A 16,351-nucleotide genomic window follows, 5' to 3' on the forward strand; every position below is an offset into this window, starting at 1 on the left:
ATGGGTGAAATGACCTTTCTGAAACTTGCCTTATACTCTCAATTTAGTAGAATTCCCTAGAGACCAACCTTAGTTGTTTGGTTGGTTTTTGTTTGTTTTTTTAAGTAAGTTCTCAGCAGAAGACATGGCAGTACTTTTAATCATTTCCAATCCCCATATTAATCCACACAGTGGATTGGAATAACTTCAGGCTCTTTGGAGTGAGTAGTTATATTTAAGATGAGAGTCATGCAAAGTGTGGCCATAGACCAGCAGCATCAATATCACTTGTGAGCTCGCTAGAAATGCAAATTGGGGGCACTTGGCTGGCTCAGAACATGTGAATCTTGATCTCAGGCTTATGAGTTAAAGCCCTGCCTTGGGTGTTGAGGTTGCTTAAATAAACTTTAAAAAGGACTGCAGATTCATGGATCCCGCCCTACTAAACTAAAACCGAATGAGTGAAAAGAGCCCAAGAAACTTAAACTCTTGAGCTGATTCTTGGGAACACTGAAGTTTGAGGAGTACTGCCTATGCCTGCGTTGGTTTATAAAGCTAACTAAAAACAAGCACTCATTTAGGCTTTTGTTTGCACATCTACATACAAAAACAATAAGCCCTTCTTACATCACAGTATCAATGAGCCAATATATGTTAAAACCGTTTGTAAGCTGTAGTTTGTTAAGCATTCCAGGGTTTCCTCTAATTCATCTCATCAGCCCTATGACCTCTGTGAGGTGTACTGCTTACTTTCCATAGGTAGGGAACTAAATGTCACAGAAGTCGGGTACCTAGCAAGTGTCAGAGCTGAGATTTGCACTTGGTTTTCTAAGAGTCACTTATTTCCAAAAATATGCTGGCTCTCCACCAGAAGTCTTAATCCACACTGGGGGAGAAAGTGTGGATATACTTTAAAAAATTGGAATGGGAAGAATAGAGGCTTTACTCTAAATTTGCTTGAGTTGTTTAAACCTTTGGTTTATTCATCCTTAAAATAAGATAACACCATCTACCTCATAGGGTTGTTGAGTAAATTAACAAGAGATCAGATCAGGAGCTCACCATTCTGCATGGAATACCTAGTGCACATCCTACCTGTGTTCAGTGTTCATTTTCTACCACATTCTACAACCTTAGTTGTATTCAGTTACATACAATTAATCTTTACTATCTTCAGAAAGGAGATCACGGTTTGCCTATCCACATTTCTTTAACGCTCCTTGTACAGTTCAGATTTTTTCATTATTTTGGTTTCCTTAACATACACTATGAAGTCTCAGGCTTATCCTTTGCTAACAAACCTGAGGGGTAGAAGCTTTTAGCTTTCTCTTTTCCTAGGGTTTCATAAGGCATTGCAACAGGACTAATGGTTAGTGTCCTTTTGCAAGTTACACATTCCCCTACCTAGAATGAAAGAAAAAATTGCCTAGTTTTTGCTACAAAACCATAATAAACGTAAAAGTGCTTATCCTGTAACATCCAACTCTGGCCTTGTTCCTATTATAGGAGATGTTACCTACTTCGGATACAGAGACAACTATACCAAATAAGCTTGCCAGTTGATGAGACATGTATTCTAGTTTTTGTTGTTGTTTTTTTAAGTATCATAGACTCAACCAAGTAGAATATAAAGCAGAAACACAAAAGTTATGTTAAATTTGAACATCTTCATGTAGGGTCTTTTTGGTAAAATATTTATCTGTTGGAAAGAGCCAGGGACATCACTGATAAAATATGAGTTTTAAAACATGAACTAAGTGTCTTGGGTCTTAATATGTACGGTTCTCAAGAATTATGCCACTCTTTCTGAACTTTTGGTTGAAACTTTAAGAGCCTTGCTGCAAGTATTTTAAGAATACTCAAAGCCAGGGATGCATGGGTGGCTCAGTCAGTTAAGCATCTGACTCTTGGTTTTGGCTCAGGTCATGATCTCAGGGTGGTGGGATCAAGTCCCTTTTCAGGTTCCACACCCAGCACAGAGTCTGCTTGTCTCTCTCCCTTCCCCTCTGCCTTTCTCTTGTCTCTCTCAAATAAATAAAATCCTCAAAAAATAAATAATACTCAAAGTTGGTATTTTCTGGTTTTCCCTTTTTGAGAAGATTCCATTATCACCATGCAGTTTCACTTTTTTATAAAAGGAAAGGATCCTTTCCATCACCATCTTTTTAGAACTTTATTGAAACAAATGGATCCAATTTCATAATTCTGAAATTTTAAAAAATTCTATTGTGACTCATGTTTTCCTTTAAATTACTGGGTTTCAGGGGCGCCTGGGTGGTGCAGTTGGCTGGACGTCTGAATTTTGGTTTCAGCTCAAGTCTTGATCTCAGGGTTTTGAGATCAAATTTTGTGTTGGGCTCACAATCAGTACAGAGTCTGCTTGGGTTTCTCCGTCCTTCTGCCCCCACCAAATAAACCTTAAAAAACATAAAATTACTGGGTTTTACTGAATAAAAAAAATTCCCATTTATTTTTTTAAGAAGATTTTTATTTATTTTGAGAGAGAGAGACAGAGAGAGAGCATGAGAGGGGAGGTCAGAGGGAGAACAGACTCCCCATGGAGCCAGGAGTCTGATGTGGGACTCAATCCCACAACTCTGGGACCATGACCCAAGCCAATTTGCAGTCGCTCAACCAACTGAGCCACCCAGGCACCCAAAATCTTCCCATTTAAAGAAAGTTTCTAAAACTACTCCATAACCACAAAGAAAGGTCTTAAAAATAATCCATTTTGCTGCAACTTCCCTAGTTTAAAAACAGAGTCCTATCTCCCACTAATGGTCAACCTCCCCCCTCCCTTTTTAAAAATATTTTATTTATTTATTTGACAGAGATCACAAGTAGGCAGAGAGGCAGGCAGAGAGGCAGAGAGGCTGAGCAGAGAGCCTGATGCGGGGCTTGATCCCAGGATCCCGGGATTGTGACCTGAGCCGAAGGCAGAGGCTTTAACCCACTGAGCCACCCAGGCACCCCTCAACTTCCCCCTTTTAGGTGAACCAGAAGAGTTGGTCACCCTGGGTGTCACTGATCTGAACCACAGCTGTCTCTGGCCACTATCACAGGCCTGGTTGTCTTGCAGACAAATTACTCCAAATAAGCAACAACGTGTAGGAGTGGAGAGAGAAGAGTAATACTGTTGACGTCAGATTATATAGTCAAAACAAAACTGAGTATGTTTTGCTTTTTAGTAAATCTAGCAAATAGAGTATCTTTAGTCTTTAAGGTGTAGTTGTCTTGCCTCTTGTGTTTGAAAGGGGAAAAGACTGTGCAACACATACAGTTTCCATTTTCCATAACCTGACATGAAAACAAACTTGAAAGTAAATCCTGTTTTCCTTAAAGATGGTAGCACTAATTACTTCACTTACCCTGCTTCTAGATTCTATTCCCCACTGCAGGATACCTTTAATAACATACCCAAATGTTTTTGTTGCCTTGAGGACTTAACTGTAACTCCATCCAATATGTCAGATACTTCAAACTAACAGACCACTGTTATTTAAAACCCTCATCCTCAAAATACCCCTCAAGTACCCAGAAATGTTGACTCCAGTTGAACACTGAAGGGCAAATGGCATCTAGGACAGAGGTCATCAAGCCAAATGACTAAATTAATCATTGACAACCAGCATTAAAAAAAAATAATAGAACAGAACACGTGTTCTGTGAGGGAAGTGTTATTTTGTAAACGTGTTTGGTTTTTTATAACTGGTTCAGCATCTTTTAACCAAAATGATGGGGACCAGGTATCTTTCAGATCCAGAATTTTTTATAGTTTAGAAAAACGCTTACAGGTCGATGACTGCTGGGCTGAATAAAATTATTACAACCAGTGAGTAGAGGAAAGTGTAACATTGGAGGACCCAGGGTGATTGTTGTCTCTAAACCAAAGTGGTAGCCTCAGATAACCAGAGATAACAGACAAATTACAGGGGAGTTGGAGGAATAATATTTCTGTTTTTTGTGTTTTTTTTTTTGCTCACTAGTGCAAACTGTTAAGTCTCGCCATCTCTTTCTGAGCTACAACTAAGTAGAGAGTCATTCCCAGTCTCTCTGGCTGGAAACCAGAAATGTCAAATGACTTCCAATCCTGCCACGACCATACATTCTTAAGGGATCCAAGCCCTGGCCTAGCTTTTGGTTACTTGTGCATGAAATGACAAGTAACCCTCAGCCTTGATTTGTGGGGATAATAAAGATCAGCCTTGCGGGATGCCTAGGTGGCTCAGTTGGTTAAGCAGCTGCCTTCAGCTCAGGTCATGATCCCAGTGTCCTGGGATCGAGTCCCACATCGGGCTCCTTGCTCGGCGGGGAGCCTGCTTCTCCCTCTGCCTCTGCCTGCCATTCTGTCCGCCTGTGCTTGCTCTCTCTCCCTCTCTCTCTGACAAATAAATAAAATCTTAAAAAAAAAAAAAATAAAGATCAGCCTTGCTAGGAATAGAAACCTCTCCCCACCAGGCAATAAAGAATTATTCTTCAAATCTCTCTTATTAATATGAGGCAGAATGTGAATAAAACAGGTAGATGTGACTTTCAGTGTTCAGTCCCATGACTGCGATACCATAGCTCTGCTCTGGAACCCTCCTGGAATCTGCAATTGTTTCAACGTCCCCTATCCGTATGCCCAAACCTCCAAAGCCATGCATTTTGCTTTTCCATACAAAACAAGGCGTCTTAGCCTAATGGACTTAAGTATCACTTAGCTTTAAATTTGAGGGACAGTGAAAAACTATCTGTTGCACTGACAACAGGCCATCTGTAAATCTTGCGGTATGCTAAAAGTTTCAACAGGGAATCGGCTTCTGAAAAAGTGGGTGTTTTGTGGAAAAGTAGAGATGATGCAGTTGCATTGTGGGGATTTCTTAACACTTGCTTTTCTAGTTCATAAAACCCTACGTTTCCTTGTGTTTCTGGAACTCTCAGGTCATTCCTGTATGCAGGTGTTTCTGGGCAGAATTAAGTCATCACAGACAACAGCACATTTACTACCTCTGTCTGCTAGAAGTTCCTCTTCTAATCAGACACCCACAATTCTTACTCTTCTGATCCCTGACTGTGGAAGGGAAGGCTTTAGATTCTCAAGTTTAGAGGTAGAAAAACAATGAATTTTCAATGATCAATGAGACTTGTTTGTTAGCTCTCCTTGGCATTAGCACTTTAAAAGTGTTACAGAAGAGAGTGAAGCTTAAACCAGATGAGTCTCCGAATGCTGGGACTTCGAGGGCTCTAATATCAATGTAAGAGATCTCTGTGAGCATAGGGTTCCTCCAAGGCTCTGATGGTAGTCTCCATACACTCCATAAGAGCTCACCTGCTCCTAAACTTGCCAAGGTGTGTGTTCCTCCCAGTTCAAGCAAAATAGCCTTAAAAAAAAATTGGGGGTGCCTGGGTGGCTCAGTCAGTTGGGCGTCTGCCCTTGGCTCAGGTCATGGTCTCAGGGTCATGGGATCAAGCCCCAAGTGGGACTCTCTGCTCGGTGGGGAGCCTGCTTCCCCCCTCTCTCTGCCTGCTGCTCTGCCTACTTGTGATTTCTGTCAAATGAATAAATAAATTTTTTTAAAAAATCAATTAATTTTAAAAGATTGTATTTTTATTTTTTTGACAAAGAGAAAACAAGCTGGGGGAGCAGCAAGAAAAGGGAGAGGCAGAAGCAGACTCCCTGCTGAGCAAGGAGCCTGATGCAGGACTGGATCCCAGGACCCTGGGATCACGACCTGAGCCTGAAGACAGTTGCTTAACCAACTAAGTCACCCAGGCACCCCTCAAGCCAAACAGCCTTAAAAGCTGAATAGTACAAAATTCATCATGTAACTCTGTTCAACAAACACAACAATATTTTAACAGTATAGCTCAAAGAAAGCCAAGTGATATAAGCTACAAAACCATACCTTCAAGGAGTCTTAACTCAGATGCAGCTAAGTGTAAAAGTCAAAACTAGCCAGATGTTACATTTAGCAGATGTATGATGCCTCAATCAATATATATGTACAGTAAAAAAATTTAAAATCCCTTTGTAAGTAAAAAACAAGACTTCAGCAAGTGTAGCCTTAGCACATGGTTTGTGTGTGGCATCCCTGAGGAAGAATTTTAAGGTTTTCCCTTCTTGGGTATTCAGCTGTAAACAGAATAGAGGGTGTGTGTGTGCGTGTGCGTTGAGCAAAAGTCTGTGGAGGAGAAATATAGCTTGCTCTTAACTGGGTTGCTTCTTGTATAAATAGTGCTAAAGACACTTTAGAGTAAAAGAGCAAAGGCTAGATGTTTTAAGTATATGAACACATAAAAATGGAATAGAGTCGATACAAAGGATAGAAAGGTTAACAAAGAACAAAGGAATTGAGCAGGATAAAGAAATGGCACAAAATGACTGAACCCCCTTATGAACTAGGTTGAATATGACCACAGTCATGCCATTAGTAAGCAGTTTTTGGTAGTGGTGGTGAAATTTTATACAGCTCATTTTGCAACTGATGGAGAGAATGGCTATGACTGTGAAAGCTGGTGAGATAGTTAAAATGCTAACTATATAGCCTGAGGACTGGGCTAGCAAGTGCTTAAATGGTTTCCTAATAAATCTTTAGAATGATTAGCACATGCATTTGAGTATCAGCCACATTGCTGTGGCCTCGGGGTAATTCTAGTGTTTATTTCCGTATATGCATTACCCGCACTACCTCTACCCCACCACAAAACACCTACTTTGAATACATTGGCTTTGGAAATTTCCATTTTACAATAGTATGTGCATTGCTGAAGTCCGCTCATATCAAGTGACATGGCAGTTCAAAGGGAATTCCCTCCTTCCTGATGCCAAGGTTTACTTTCCGAGAACCCTTCTTGCGTGTGCAGATCAGGCGGCCAAGGACTTCATCGACTAGAAAAGCAACTTTCCCAGTTCTTTTCCTGAATCACTACTCTGCTCTATACTGTTTGGATACTTAATAGGAATGAATGTGAGGTATCGAATTCACCGCTGTCTGGTTGTTCAACTCTTTCATGGTCATCAGAGAAAGGCAGTTTGTTCTTGTGCGGCGGCTGAATTGAGAAGAGGGAGATGCCAGCCCCTCTAAAGGCAGACGGAGCTCCAAAGCGGAGACCCGGTTACGACCTGGGAGCCAACTAAAGAGTAGTGAAAGGGCCAGGGAGTGAAAAGAGGGTTCCTTCGAGGAAAACGAAACCGCACCCAAGCTAACGGGCACCACCGGGCAGTGCCCGGGAGAAGCGTGGCCGGACGTACCGCCGCATCCCGGGCGTCCTCCCTCCTCCGAGCGCCCTCTCGCGTTCTCGCGCACCCGGCCGGGGAGGCAAGTCGCGCGCGTTCCCTCGACTCCCGCGGGCTGGGGGCGCGGTCGCGGTCGCGCGCGGGGGCGGGGCCGACACGGGAGTGCGCGCGCGCGCGGGGCCGCGGGCAGGGGGGCGGGGCGGCAGAGCGCGGCGGCAGGGCCTGGAGGACAGCGGCGGCGGAGACGACGAGCGGCAGCGGGAGCGGCGCTGAGAGGCCGTGCCGAACGCGGGCGCCAGGAAGGGGGGAGCGCAGAGGTAACGCAGGACGGAACAGGCGGGCGGGGAGTGGGCGCGGACTCGCTGGACCCCGAAGGCGAGTGGCCGAGGCCGCTCACCCGGGGCGCCGACGCCGCTCCCAGAGTGGAGGGGGCGGGGCGCTCGGGTCCCCGGAGGTGGTGCCTTTTGTCTGCCTTTCCCGGCCGCTCCGCCCTCCCTTCCCTCTCCCCTGCGACCTAGCCCCCTGCCCCTCTCGTTGACGCCTCCTCCGGGGCCCTCCAGCGCGCGCGCTCCCGCCCTTGTTTTGTTTGGACTGGGGGGAGGAGGGGGTAGCTCTTCCCTGGTCCAGGGCCCTGCGTCCCAGCGCGCCTGCGCCAGCGTCCTCCCGCTGCGTTCCGATTGGCTGAGGCCTTGCGCATGCTCCCGAGGCCCGCGGCGGACTCCGCCGCCGCCCCCGCCCTACCCTCCCCCTCCGCCCCACTCCCTCAGCGGTTTTCGGAGCGGGTTCGAAAGATGCCGGCGGCGGTGACTGGCTGCGGCGGGCCCGCCCCCCGGCTTCTCCGCCTCTGCCGCCGCCATTACGGAGCTCCCAGTGGTGAGTGCGCGGAGCGCTAGTGCTCACGGTCCGCCGTTTCTGGTGTCGCGCGTGCGACCGCTGCCGGGGTTGTGGCGTCAGCCTCGGCCGCGTGCATCCCCGGGCGCGACTGACGCGCCCGGAGCCGCCGACCGCGCGGAGCCTGCGCCGCAGCTCCTCGGTGTCCGCCGCCGAGCCCTCCTGCCCTCCGCAGCGCTGCCTTCCTCTTGGCCCCGCGCTCCCCCGCCTCTGCTCGCGCCCCGCACCGGCCGCTCCCTGCCTCTTTGTCTCGGCTGCGCTGTTCCCCGTGTGCCTCTCAGCTGTCTGGGCGGGCGTTTCCGAGCTGCCGCTACCGCTGCCGCTGCCGCTCCTGCGATGCGGGCCTGAGCTTTCGTTTTCCCGTCTGGCACGCCCGGAGCTTGAAACTCACCGCGCCTTAGAAGGTGTGGTTTTAATTTAAAAAGTCGAACTCGTGAATGTGGGCGTTTGTCAAGAGCTGGAGGCAGGTTTGCTGAAGTGAGAGCCTCAGATCTGAGTCTTGATACCGAATTGGCCACTGTCTGTGACCGAGAACGGGTCACCTAGCCTTTGGGGGGGAGTATTCTCTTCTGCACGGAGGATTGGACAAGGTGAACTTGATTGCCTCTTCAGCGTACAAATTCTGAATTCTCCGTTGTTTATTATGCTCCTGACTTTTCATTACACTGAAAGGCGAGAGTCCAATTAGAAATACGTCTAGGAATTCGCCTGGGACTTGATGGGAGGAAGCTCTCGTGTCTTAGAGTGAAATTAGATGTGACTGGTTTTATTTTGGAAGATACTTTGATTTTGTTTTATCTGGCATGGGCATAAAGCTATTTGGAGCTTTTTAAAATTTTTTTTTTTTTAAAGGTTTATTTATTTATTTATTTGACAGATCACAAGTAGGCAGAGAGGCAGGCAGAGAGAGGAGGGGGGAAAGCAGGCTCCCTGCTGAGCGGAGAGCTGGATGCGGGGTTCGATTCCAGGACCCTGAGATCACGACTTGAGCCGAAGGCAGAGGCTTAACCCACTGAGTCACCAGGCGCCCCTTTTTTAAAAATTTTTTAGTGCTCTTCTGAAAAGTTCATTTTACTGTGTTTCAAAGTAGAAGTAACATTTTAAAGGTTTATTTTGTGTTTTGTTTAGTTTTTGGTTTGGCCGAGTTTTTAAACTAACTTGGGCGATTTAGGGCGGAAAATTGGAGGAAGTACTCTGAACTGTCCATAGATAAATGAAAATCTTAACTATTTAGGCATTTAACGTTGTGATTGTCTTTCAGGGGGGCCATGTAAGTGTCCATACATACCATAGATTCCCAAGGTAGACACTAATTAGGTACATACTGCTTTATTGAAGTGTAAAAGTTGGGGGGGTGGGAGTTGCCAGCAAATTACTGGCATGCTTTTTGTGACGTTACTATTAAGTCAGAACGGTGAAAGACAAGGTTGCAAACAGTTTGATATATTCTGTGCATATAACTAGTGATTTTGTAATTTATAACCTATTGCACATTTTATGATAAAATATGAAATAGTAGTAGTTCCCTAAAATGCATATCTTCAAGGATATCAGTAAACTGAAATACATTGTTAACCTCCTACTAATTTTTCTATTGCTTTCTCATAATGTAGAGAAAAATAAAAACTCTGAAATTCCAGACCCTTTCTATTTCTGGCATTAAATTAAAAACAATTTAGAATTTCCTTTTAAAAAGGCAACTCTTCGTGTAATCTAACATTTAGGAAAAAAAAAACAAAACAAAACCCAGATTGGAGACCATAGGAGGACCACATAAACCACAGGTAAACTCATATTGGTTTTGGCACATAAAGAAACCTAGCTGGAAAAACTCTTTCATCTGTTCATCATCCTTTCATTTAACAAATACTCGTTGAGCACCTATTCTGTGCCTTGTGTATTCTTAGGCACCAAGTATGCAGCAGTGAACCACCTAGATAAGATCTCTGCTGGGGAATAAACATGGTAGCCTAAACCTCTGATTCAAAAGTGCAGCAACAAAAAGTTAAATTAATAGGTACATGGTGATGATAAGGCAATGTGAGTTAACCATTCATAGTTTTGTTAGCTCTGTAATGAACATTGAACATGTTAAGTAACTCATTATCCAGCCCATTAAAAAGAAAGTATTAAACACTGAAGCTTTAAATTCCATGACCCTTCCCAAGGAAATTCAGAGCTGAGGCAAACATTTTTATTTTCAAGTTAACTTTTTCCCCAGTGTGGGGTTCGAACCCACAACCCCAAGATCAAGAGTTGCACTCTCTATGGACTGAGCCAACCTGGTGCCTCTGAAGCAAACATTTCTTAATATTTATTCCCAAATAACTTTGGGTTTCATTTTTGGAGTGTTATTCACATACACTAAATATAGTGATAAGTAGTTAATTAGATGGCATTGTTCATTTAACTTTTTTCCCCCAAATTTTGTCCCAACACATTATGTGTTGGACACTTCTAGGTGCTGCAAATACAGTGTGAATTAAAGGTCCTAGACGTTGTAGTGCTTGCAGTGCATTTGAGATAATAAACAAGTAAACACATATTTTGAATTCCAGTTGGTATTAAATGCTAGAGAAACCTGAAGAATAGGGAGGATGGGAGGCCTTCCTGATGAGGGGTGTGACATTGAGCAGAAACCTGATTGAAGTGTCTAGGAAAAAAGTGTTCTAGTTTAAGAGAACAGCAGGTGCACACATCCTGAGGCAGGGATGAGCAGAGCACAGTGCCTGGACCAAAAGAAAGTTTTGTGTTTGGGGTCAAGAGTAGAGTGATGGGTGGAGTAGTAGGAGGTAAGATTAGTAAAATAGGGAGATATGGTAATTGGGAGGTTTTGAGCAGGAGAGTGTCAGGATTTATATTTTTGGTAGATGGAGCCAGAAAGTTGGGCAAACCAACTTTTTTTTTTTTTTTTTAATTCCAATCTGAGCATGCTAATTTAAACTGTCATTTTTGTCCTTGGATTAATGATGTCTAATATCTTTTTATGGACCATGTGCTTGTTGCCCTGATACTAGTTTCACCACATTGGCATTAGTAGTAGCTTCCTTTGCATGTCCCCTCCCCTTTTAACTCATTTGTTTTAGTTTTGAGTAATTAATACAGTAGTCTGGAAAGGTTTGATACTTTTTTCAGTATTGTGTTTACAGGGAGAACTTTTCTTTTTAGGATATTCTATGAACAGAGTCTTCTGAAGGTTTTTGTTGACTTCACAGTAGCATTTTCAGCATAGCTAGTGTTATTGTGGGTTAAGAAAGATGAATTCATTAGGCATATCACTTTACCAAGAATAACCTGATTGTGGTGGTTTAATTCTCTGTAGGGTTCACATGTGAAGACAGCAGCAGATTTGCTTAGTGTTTTTTTTTTTTTTTTTAGTTGTTCGAGAAAACATATTACTGTGTAAGTGCTAGTTGCATGAATGAGCAGGTTTTTGTATTCAGATTATTCCAAGATAGACTTTGAGGTTTCACAAGCCTAAATAGTGTTCTTAAGCCCAGTGTGGCCGTCTTTTCACAGACCAAAAAACAATTATTCTTATTTCTGTATTTTATAATTCTTTGAAGTGAATTGCTACAGGAACATTTTAAGTAGTTTTTATAACATGATAATTTTAAAAATATTCATGGATATTACTAATTTACTCTTGATAGTAAGTTTTAGTGCATCCTGAATTCTTTCAGCTGCCTTTGCTTGCAGCTGATTGACAAGTCACAAGTCTGGCATTGCTCTTGGGGGTTCCCATAAAAAGATTTTTCCCTGTAAATGTGAAAGGATTTTCTATGTTTGGGTTTTTTGGATTTATCCTAGTTATTGTAGCTTGGGACTATTACATGACAAATAGAAAGCTCTTGAATTCCTAGACAGGGCCAGAGCTTAAAGTAGAGATTGAAGGACTGATCTGCTATTCCCCAAGTCTTTGTTAATGTTCATTAGCATAAAGATCTAAACACTAAACACTCAAATGATCGTTTTCTTATATTTTGTAGAGATTTTTGTTGTAAAATGTCATTGAGTCCCAGATGAACTTTTTTTTTGAGGGCAGAGAGTATTAATGATCAGGTAAATTTGAGTGACTACATGGTCACTCAAAACATGGGTTTTATCTTTGAATATTTAATTATGTTCTTCTGTGCTAGTTTGGCTATTTTAAAAATAATAAATAAGGTCTTGGAGGTGTACTTCTGTTCTCTAGGTGACAGTCTAAATTTGCTTCTCTAGGTCTGGAGGCTCTTAGAGTATCACATTGTCTTCAGCAGGATTTTTTCCCTTGGATTGCTTATCTAATGGAGATGAAGTCAAGATTGCAGATTATTTTCTTAGTCCATTTGAGAACAATAACAACAAAAACCTTCTCTCTTCAGTATTGAGTAACATTTGACTAAACTGTTCCTTAGTCTCCTTATTCTGTCTTTTCTAAGTTCCTGATGGTACCCGGAGGGGATTGGGGATAGGTTCCTTAGAAGCTTTCTTGTCTGTGTTGCCTTTGTTCATGTGGAAGGTGCAACAGCTGCTGTGGCTTGTGCATTTGTCTTAGTGGCTGCTTTACATAGTCTGTATTGTGATAGTTGATTTTATCTTTCTGAATAACTGATCAAGTCATCTGTTACTTACCTATAAGTTTTATAGTTAATTTTTTCCCCTTTGGATGTGTATTAAATTTAGACATTTAGTTTAGTTTTGTTTCTGTTAATCTTCACACCAGGTCTTTTCTGTGCTTTAGGTTGACTCTTCACACTGAAACCATTAGGAAAAATCCTTGTGGTTAACAGCAGAGGCTTCAGAGTGTAACCTGTACTCGGGCCTAGAAATTATTTTAAATGGCGACTGATGCGTCTCAAGGTGAACTCGTCCATCCTAAGGCACTCCCACTTATAGTAGGAGCTCAGCTGATCCACGCGGACAAGTTAGGTGAGGTAGGGGCTGACACATTCTTGAAGCTCACTCTTGGATCAGTCCCTGACTTCAGGCCCTGCTGGGTCCTTCTTGGTACATGTTCCTTTCCTTACTTTGGGGAGTTCTGGGGTGTGAATCTGAAAAAAGATCAAACATACAAAATTCTTTTCATCTTCCCTTTCCCCTCAAATTCCTGAGAAAACCTCCAATCTTCTAAATTTATTCCAAATCAAGTATAATTACCTGTTTCCATTTGAAATCCTAGCTAAAATAAAATATTTTGTAAAGTACATCTTAAAAACCATATTTATTACTTCAAAAAAACCTGTTAAAAGTAATTTGCATCAGATCCTGGAGTCGACTTGAAGAATTCTCCTACATCTTCTGACACCCAGTTAGGCCCCTTGTGAAAGCAAAAATAGAGAAGTTTTCTTATGCATGTGTGATTATGGCTGTCTCTTTTCTTAGAAGGTAGAAGATAGCACCATGCCAATTCGTCGAACTGTGAATTCTACGCGGGAAACTCCTCCCAAAAGCAAGCTTGCTGAAGGGGAGGAAGAAAAGCCAGGTAAAGTAAAGCAGTAGACAACCTAAAATGGCAAAAGTTTCTACTCCAGTTTGGAGTATCCCATAAATTCCTTTGAACTTAATTGTTCTTTTTTCATGGCTGTTTTGGGGGGACATTGAAAGAGAGAAGTGGTACCTATAGATACGTCGTTTCCAGACCAAAGTGAGTGAAGTAAGAATTTCATCTTCTCTAAAGATTTTTAGAAGGCAAAAATTTCAGATTCTCGGAATTAAAAAGAAAATAGTTGGCAAGAGCAGGAACCATCAGAGTGGCTTCTGGGCATACCGTGTCGTGGTGATGAAGGCCGTGGAGAAATGGGGGACTTGAGCCTTCAGGATGGACAGTGCAGTGTCACCCAGAAATCATCATGAGGCCTTAAAAGAGCAAATGGGCAATCAAAGTATTGGTTTGTATTTGGCGTTGGTGGAGAGAAGATCGGCTAGACATAGTTGGAAACATAATGAATCAAGAAAAATGTAGATCCATCAAACTGGGTAATAGTGCTCCTTTATGGTATCTCTAATCACCTCTTCTCCTTTTCCTTGTTTTTCTTCTTGTGACTTTCTTCTTTTCCTTATCCTTTTACCCTTTCTCCCTTGCCTTTCAGCTTTGGTTTGCCAGGGATGAGCACATGGTGCTGTCCCTTTTGTGGCTATTAGAACTAAATATTTGCTGACCAGCATAGATTGGGAATAAAAAATATGTGTATGCTGTTGTCTTTATACCTCACTGCAGCAGGAGTATACTCTTTTTCCAGCTAAAGCTGGGTTTTGTTTCAAAATGACTGTTAAAAGATGATCCAGATGAATAGCCTGAGGCACTTAGGAGACACGGGAATCAGTGAATGAAAAAGGAGAGGTGCTGGTGAGGTGAAATTGGTTATTTTGTCCTGAACTACACTTGATTGCCCATCTTAAGCCACATTTGCTTAACGACAGTCAGCTAAAAGCCACTAAATCACTAATCGCGTAAGTTTTCAGAATACCTGCGGAGAGTTTAGGTATTGGAGAAGTCAACCAGGAATTTAGAAAGGGTCCGTATTCACTTCACAAGTTCTGTGTGTAATCCCCCATTATAGGATTTTGTATGTAAAAATAATAGGATTTCACTCATATTTTAAATTTTATAAATCCTGTATTTCACAGAGACAGACACAATAGTTTATTGAGTTAGAAACAGTGTCTTATACATACTGCGTAGTTAGTGTCTGTTGCGTTTACTGCACGTTTATTAATCCATCAACTGTTAAGCAGTTATTCTTTTTTTTTTTTTTAAGATTTTATTTATTTACTTGACAGAGATCGCAGGTAGGCAGAGAGGCAGGCAGAGAGAGAGAGGGGAGGAAGCAGGCTCCCTCCCGAGCAGAGAGCCAGCCCAATGTGGGACTTGATCCCAGGACCCTGGGATCATGACCTGAGCCGAAGGCAGAGGCTTTAACCCACTGAGCCACCCAGGTGCCCCTAAGCGTTATTCTTGAGAAGATAATGTGAAATTGAATTTATAGCTCTACTCTTAGAGTAAAACCCAGTAAACAGTTTTTTTCGTCCTTTTTAGAATAAGACAATGTATAAATAAGCATAATGACTAACTACTAGTAAGTTCTTAACCTTCGCAGGAGTTAAATCGGTGGGGTGAGGGGTAATAGAAGATATGATTTAAAAAATACATTTTACAGTTATTATCTGAGGCGACAGATACCATTGTTATAATGAAGTTCTAGCTTTAATACTTTGCAAAATAGTTATCGAACCAGCAGGAGAGGCCAAAGGAGAGTGGGAATCACCCACATAGTGCACGTGAACATACAAAGCACTGTATGCAATACCCATGATAGATCTGATGTACGATTACTGAAACTTGGAGACATCAAAGAACTTGCCCTAAGATAGCAAGCTAGAAAGTTGTAAGGGCTGAACTTGAATCCAGGTGTGTCTGACTCTAAAACCTCAATTTTGGCTAAACGTATATGGGAGGATTTTCAGCTAATATGCAAGTCTGGCTGAAGGGCATAACTAGGATGAGATCAACAAATGATAGTTGACTGTCCTGAAATTCATGGTTTAGAATTTTAATATGTTAAAAATTAGAAGTTCCTTTAGAACTGTATATATGTTTTGGTTATAAGAAGGAAGTGGCTTTTTTTGTTGTTGTTTTCTTAGAAGTTTTCATCATGATAGTAATTTGTTCACATAATTTAAAAGACCAAACTCTTGGGCGCCTGGGTGGCTCAGTGGGTTAAGCCGCTGCCTTCGGCTCAGGTCATGATCTCAGGGTCCTGGGATCGAGTCCCGCATCGGGCTCTCTGCTCAGCAAGGAGCCTGCTTCCTCCTCTCTCCTCTCTCTATTTCTCTGCCTGCCTCTCTGCCTATGTGTAATCTCTGTCTGTCAAATAAAATTAAAAAATCTTTAAAAAAAAAAAAAAAAAGCAAACTCTTTTTTTTAAAGATTTTATTTATTTATTTGACAGAGAGCGCGCGCACAAGTAGGCAGAGCAGCAGGCAGAGGGAGAGGGAGAAGTAGGCTCTCTTCTGAGCAGGGAGCCGGATGCAGGGCTTGATCCCAGGACCCTGGGATCATGACCTGAGCTGAAGGCAGCCATTCAACTGACTGAGCCACCCAGGCACCCCATTAAGTGACCAAACTCTTCAAGCCTATACTTTTTTTTTTTTTTTTTTGCCCAAGTTTTGCCACTGGAGAGTCCTTTTCTTTGAAGTCCCTACTTAACCATATCTGGCGTACTGTATTTTGTAGTAACTGGTCAAAGAGAAATGCTGAGAAAGACCCAAATTAGCAACTGC

General features: G+C 42.6%; 2 protein-coding genes across 11 annotated transcripts in view; one reads left to right on the plus strand and one right to left on the minus strand.

Annotated features, from left to right (window-relative positions):
- Positions 1–7,164: 7,164 nt before the first annotated feature.
- On the minus strand, positions 7,165–9,412 carry LOC116568239 (serine/arginine repetitive matrix protein 1-like). Its single transcript, XM_032303752.1, has 4 exons — positions 9,378–9,412; positions 8,632–8,754; positions 7,713–8,453; positions 7,165–7,612 (listed from the first exon to the last, which is right to left on the minus strand). Exons 1-4 carry the CDS (start codon positions 9,410–9,412, stop codon positions 7,165–7,167), a joined length of 1,347 nt encoding a protein of 448 aa, XP_032159643.1.
- HP1BP3 (heterochromatin protein 1 binding protein 3) overlaps positions 7,403–16,351 on the plus strand; it is a 38,924-nt gene continuing 29,975 nt past the window's right edge. For 2 of the 10 annotated variants that reach the window (XM_032361454.1, XM_032361463.1), the window contains exons 1-3: positions 7,403–7,515; positions 12,813–13,005; positions 13,454–13,553. In XM_032361454.1, coding sequence (XP_032217345.1) covers positions 12,910–13,005; positions 13,454–13,553 — 196 coding nt within the window. In that variant the 5' untranslated portion in view covers positions 7,403–7,515; positions 12,813–12,909. The other 8 variants (XM_032361457.1, XM_032361455.1, XM_032361458.1 and 5 more) reach the window with 8 other exon arrangements.

This window comes from Mustela erminea, chromosome 10, assembly GCF_009829155.1.
Source record: "Mustela erminea isolate mMusErm1 chromosome 10, mMusErm1.Pri, whole genome shotgun sequence".
In the NCBI taxonomy this organism is placed as follows: domain Eukaryota; kingdom Metazoa; phylum Chordata; class Mammalia; order Carnivora; family Mustelidae; genus Mustela; species Mustela erminea.

Coding starts and splice junctions, on each gene's coding strand:
- LOC116568239 (XM_032303752.1), bottom strand. CDS start 9,412: ATGTACCTAATTAGTGTCTACCTTGGGAATCTATG. Junction 8,755..9,377: donor GTCTACCTTGGGAATCTATG/GTATGTATGGAC, acceptor CTCGCCTTTCAG/TGTAATGAAAAGTCAGGAGC. Junction 7,613..7,712: donor CGAGAGGGGCAGGGGGCTAG/GTCGCAGGGGAG, acceptor CCACTCTGGGAG/CGGCGTCGGCGCCCCGGGTG.